At 47.9% G+C, this 5,787-nt stretch overlaps 1 protein-coding gene across 1 annotated transcript in view; it reads right to left on the bottom strand.

Annotated features, from left to right (window-relative positions):
- Colgalt2 (collagen beta(1-O)galactosyltransferase 2) overlaps positions 1-5,118 on the bottom strand; it is a 105,984-nt gene extending 100,866 nt beyond the window's left edge. Inside the window, exon 1 of the mRNA XM_028775758.1 lies at positions 4,857-5,118. Within this exon, the coding sequence (XP_028631591.1) occupies positions 4,857-5,116 (260 nt within the window). The 5' untranslated portion in view covers positions 5,117-5,118. The remainder of the gene's footprint in view (positions 1-4,856) is intronic.
- Between the last annotated feature and the right edge of the window lie 669 nt (positions 5,119-5,787).

Genomic DNA, 5,787 nt, shown 5'->3' with positions numbered 1-5,787 from the left:
CCTGCTGTCATTCAAGTGAAAGAGAACCATGGAGGCCTGCTGTCATTCAAGTGAAAGAGAACCATGGAGCCCTGCTGTCATTCAAGTGGAAGAGAAACACGGAGCCCCAGAATCATTCAAGCGAAAGAGAACCATGAAGCCCTGCTGTCATTCAAGTGGAAGAGAACCATGGAGCCCTGCTGTCATTCAAGCGGAAGAGAAACATGGAGCCCCCGACCCCTATCATTCGAGCGGAAGAGACAATTCTCATTTGAAAGAAATGATGGTGGTCTTATCTTCCCAAGCTGGGTCAACTGGACAGAAGCAAAAAGAACTAATTGGTCCTTTCTTGCTCTTAAGTCGGCCGTGTGTACTTTTTGTGGTACATCAGTCACTGGCTCACGTTCTGACCCCACCACAGACTAGCCTTGCAACCTTACACAAGGTATTTACATTCCCTGTGCCTCAGTTTCCTCTTATGTGAAGTGAGATAGTGAATATCTTCCTAGATTTGTTGCTGGAAATAAGCCTGTTACCACATGTCTTGGTTAGAGTTCTTATTGCGACGATGAAACACCATGCATGACCAAAAAGCAAGTTGGGGAGGAAGGGGTTTGTTTGATTTACACTTCTACATCACTGTTCACCACTGAAGGAAGTCAGGGCAGCAACTTGGAGACAGGAGCTGATGCAGAGGACATGGAGGGGTGTTGCTTACTGGCTTGCTTCCTGTGGCTTGTTCAACCTGCTTTCTTATAGAACCCAGGACCATAGGTCAGGGATGGAATCACCCACAATGGACTGGGCCCTCCACCATCAATCATTAATTAAGAACATGCCTTACAACCAGATCCTATGAAGTCATTTTCTCAATTTGTGTGTCAAGTTGGTATAAGACTAGCCAGCACGCCACACAAAACTTTAAGAATACTGACTTGTAAACGTTAGCTTTGTTGTGCTGGTAGCTTTTTGCTAAAATGACTAATATTTTAGTTTTCTTCTGTGGAACTGTTTAAACTTGTCTTTGAAGGGATAACAGTGCATGCCATGCTCCTGGCAAACTATGACGTCATTTCCACCGCAGGTGCTGAAAACTATCACTAATAGCCATTTAGGACATTTTACAAACGCACTTACATCAGTGTATCTAGTTGAGCTTCTGCCAGAATGCTGCTGCTTGGCCATTAAAGTGTGGAAGTAAATCCCAGCTAATCCCCAAACAATGCAGAGATAAAGTAAGGAGCAAAATATCCGTACTAGTTCCTCAGAACAAGCAGAAGCCCATGGCTGCATACTTATGTCAACAAATCTCATCTCTTTATTTAACACCATAAATGTGGTTCTCGGTTTAGTATAATACTTTGCACCCCTCTGCCAGATGAAATGCCTGGAATGTTCCACAGTCACACAGCTGCTACTGCCGTGAGACTCTCTCCCCACATTACCACAGGCCATCTGAACGATAAACTTAAGGTCTTTTTTCAGATTAAGTTATTTCTTCTTTTGGGCCAAATGTACCCTTTTCCAGTGTTCACCACTGGCACATGGGCCTTACTTGACCAGACCACAGCTCTGGAAAGTGAATGGAGGTGGGCCTTCCCTCTGTTGCTGTGGCTGCTTGTTCTGGGCATCAGTGAATTAAAGAGAAACCATCAGAGCACACAGCCTCATGGCACAAGGCCTCACAATTCCGCACCTCTGCACTGCACCGCAAGTTTGAGAGCATACAGAATGAAGTTCCTGCCTTGTTTCGTATCCCAGATTGTGATACTTTGAAGAAAAACAAATTTTGTGTTGAGTTTGAGATCAGACAAGAGAATGATTTTTTCCCCTTTTTGCTGCTGTGAGGTCTGTAGTATGAAACAAAACTTTTCCTATGCTCAATCAACCTCTCCAAACCCAACATCTCGATGCTCATAAACTAAATGCATTTTCCAAAGGCAGAAGTTGGTTCCCTCCTCACCTGTGTGTGTACTACAGATCAGATCTAGAGCATTGCATAAGATAATCACATGGAAAGGAAGTCTGCATGTGACCCACAGGCCAAACTCAACGATGCCGTCAGCTAGGGGGAAATTTCTTAATCTTCAATGATCTAGGAAAGAAATTCTCTCTCATGTTCTTCCAGACCTCACAGAGGATGAAGGAGAAGAATGAGTCTGTACCAAGTTACTGAAACATCACTCAGTGAAAGCTAGCATCCCGGAGTGTACTCAGCAATGCTTGCTTTGATGTTCTTGGTAGCTCACAGTCACTTTTTAAAGTTGCAGAGTAGACATCCTGTTTGGCATCTTGGATGCTGAGTAGCTCTTGGGTTGAAGAAACGAAGGAAGCAACTAGTCGAATATTGGTATGGCCACACATTCCACTGCATCACTGTCTACATCATAACCTAGAACCGTCCCAGACAAAGCCTCTTCTAGAGACTACTTTAAATTGACTTTTAAAACAGATGTATCTGTTTTTCTGTATCTCTGTGTATTTGTATTTCTGTGTATTTGTGGCCACATACAAATGTGGTGGGTGTCTGCAAAGAACAGAAAGGAGCATTGGATCCCCTGGACCTGGGGATTCTGGTGGCTGTCAAGTGTCTGACACTGTGCTGGGGAATGAATTACAGTTTAGTCCTTTGCAAGAGGAGCAAATGCTCTTAACTACTGAGCCATATCTCTGACGCCCTAAGAACTGGCATTTCTGTTGATATTTAAGGCATTATGCAGGGCTCCTAAGATTGAACCAAGTGTGTCCAGAGACTAACGAAAAGATTGTCCCTATCCTCACCAAGTGTTGGGAGTCTTCTCATGCTGGCCGTAAAGGATAAGTACAGTGACACGAACTGTAAGTGAAGATAAGGGGAAGGATGCCACAGAGGTCTGTGTAGAATCAGAATGACACTCATCTAAGCAGAACATGAGGGTTCGTGTGATCTGGAACACCCGTGGAAGTTAGAATAAAACATTGCTGCTTGTTGGCTCCCACTATGTCACAAAACCTATATAGAATTTAAGCTAGGGAGAATTTTTTCAGCCATTTACTCTAACTCCCTTATACTTATAAGAAATCAATGTCTATGGATTCCGTAACATGTGGTCCCAGTCACATAAGCTATTCTCAGATATTCTAATTTGTAATTTATAGACGTCTGTAAATTTTGCTTATATCTTGTTCCTAACTTTCCTCGCTTTTGAAGAGCAAGCAGTCTGTAGACAAGCTTGTGTGTCAGATTTTAGCTTTATCTTTTGTGGTGGTCTATCTTCGCTGTCAGCTGGATTGCATTGGATTGGATTTAAAATCACAAAGGAACGGTACTTCTCTGGGTGTGCCTATGAAATTGCTTCCAGCAGGGAAGCGAGAAGACCTACCCAGACTGTAGGTGGCGCTGTTCCATGGACAGGGGCCCGGGCTGAGTAAACTAGAGACAGCGAGTGGAACATCACCATCCATTTCTCTGCAGTCTGTCTGTGGATTCAATGGAACCAGCGATCTCATACTTCTTCTGCCAAGCCTTTCTCACCACGGTGAACTACGCCCTCGAACTTTCTTTCCTTATGTTACTTTTGTCAATACACCACTTATTAATTCTGTGGCCTTAAGTGAGTCTTAGTACTCGCTTTCCCCCTTCCTCACTCCTTATGGTAAATACTGTAAGGTTTTGAAAACTTAAATAGCACATAAAAACCAAAACCATATGTAGAAGATTTCTTTTGCAAAGAAAGCAGGACAAGACTTGAGATTTAAAATGCTTCTGGCGTGGAAGCGGTTAACACACACACACACACACACACACACACACACACACACACACACGGTGCGAATGTGGCTTACCAACGTTCCCACTCTCTCTGGACATAACACGCTCTTCTCCGTGGGAGCAGTCACGTATGGCAGGGTGTATAGGGAGGCAGTGTGCCCACAGAGCTGTACTGTGCCACTTGTTTGCTTTCGCACCTCAGTACCTCAGCTACCAGGTACTGTTAGGCTGCCAATTAATTCCCCCCTCCCCCTCCACCCACCTCTGCTTTAGGATATGTCTTGTCTAGGGATCGCTCCTTTCAAAAAAAAAATGTTACAAGATGGCTCTAGCTTTTATTCTCAGGGATAAGGGAGCTTGCCCACCAGTCGGACAGTTTGTCTTCCCTGGCCAAAGTTTACTTTCTCTGCAGACCATCTAGAGCTTGCCTGCCCAACTCCACCACTAATGCTTGGATTTAAAGGTGTGGAACTGTACTGAGGTCTACAGGAGGAAGGGACAGACTTCCATTGATTCCCTCTCCTGATCCACAACAAACACAAAGGGACCAAGCATAGAATTCTTTAGTCTGAACAAAACTTAACTGTTTATCCTCCCAAAGGTGGCTCCATCGCGTCCCAGCATAAACCCCAGGGCACCTGGGGTTTGCATCTGCAGCAGAACGTGTCCCAGGAGGCTGAACAGGCAGGGACCTTCTGGAGCTCCCAAGAAAGACCAGCCCACAGTGTGGTGTGATTGGAAAGACTCCAAACAAAGCTTCAAAATCTCCATCCCTGAGTTCAGATAACCCAGGGGAGGACCAGGAGCCAAGTTATGCAGGGAGCAGGAGCCTAGCACCTGCAAGTCGGGGTGCCTCACTTTCCATCTCCCAAGTCTCTGTGAACCCCTTTCCTGCCTTAGTTAATTAAGTGCTGTGTATCACCTCTGGACATTCTCTCCCGATAGAAACCAGGCAGAGGAAGGGGCTGAGGAAAGTCAAGGTCACCGGACTCTCACCCATAGTTTCTCTCATCTCCCTCCCGACCCCATCACTCTCCCAGTCACAGGACCCACGCAAGCAGAGAGGGACTGTGCGCAGCAGGCTGCCCTCATCCTCCGCGGTGGCCCGGGACCCCTACCCGCTCACCAGATGGCCATCCTGCTCTTGGGGTAGTCCAGCCGCTCCAGGCAGCCGAGGAAGTGAGGCAGCGTGTGCGCGGCGTTGCGGGCGAGGATGGCCACGAACACCGTGGGTTTCTGCAGGGGCGACTCGGGGAACGCCACCGTTTCCTCCCCGTCTTCATCCGAGTCGGGCTCAGCGGCGAAGCGCGCCCGGCAGCCGCGACGGAGCAGGGCGGAGGACAGCAGCAACAGCGCGCAGGCGACGGTGGCGCGGCGCGCAGCCATGTTCCGTGGCCGGCGGGAGGCGGCGGTGCTGCCAGCGGCGCCGGGGATGCTGCTGCCCCGAGACGGCGGGAGCGCGCACGGAACCGACCTCTACAGCTCGCGGGACCCGCCGCTGCCCAGCCCTGGCCTGAGTCCCCTGTGCACCGACTCCCTGCCACCCGCGCTTGCCCCGCGCTCCGCCCTGGGGACAGGTCGACGCTGTAAGGCTGATCTTCCCGAGTTCCAGGGAAAGTTCCCTTAGTCCAGGCTGCCCTTGTACAGTTGAGGTCTGCGGCTTCCTCCAGAGCTGTGAGGTGTGGCCCTGTCTGCCAATGGGCGTGTGTGTGTGTGTGTGTGTGTGTGTGTACATAACGGTACAACCCCAAGAAAATTTATTCTGCTTTTGCAAACCGCAGTCTGAAGCCCTTCACAGTGACGCGATGTATCCAGGGTTTTATAATGCACCTATTGACAGATTAGAGTTCTAAAATTGGATGTCTCCTCAACCACCCAGGACTGTGAGAGACAATGTTATAACTTCTACAGAGGCAGAATGCTTGTATTTCCATAGACACACAGCTTCTGAAAATTTGAGGACTTGGAGAATTTTAGACCTCAAATCAGTCTGTACCCTAAAAATACTAGGTCCTAATGGATCACTATTCTGGAGCCTTCCTTCCTCCCTCCCGTCC

Source organism: Grammomys surdaster, unplaced genomic scaffold, assembly GCF_004785775.1.
Source record: "Grammomys surdaster isolate TR1022 unplaced genomic scaffold, NIH_TR_1.0 259, whole genome shotgun sequence".
NCBI classification, from domain to species: domain Eukaryota; kingdom Metazoa; phylum Chordata; class Mammalia; order Rodentia; family Muridae; genus Grammomys; species Grammomys surdaster.
Note: the sequence above shows the minus strand (reverse complement) of the source record. Positions and strands in the feature narration are given on the sequence as shown.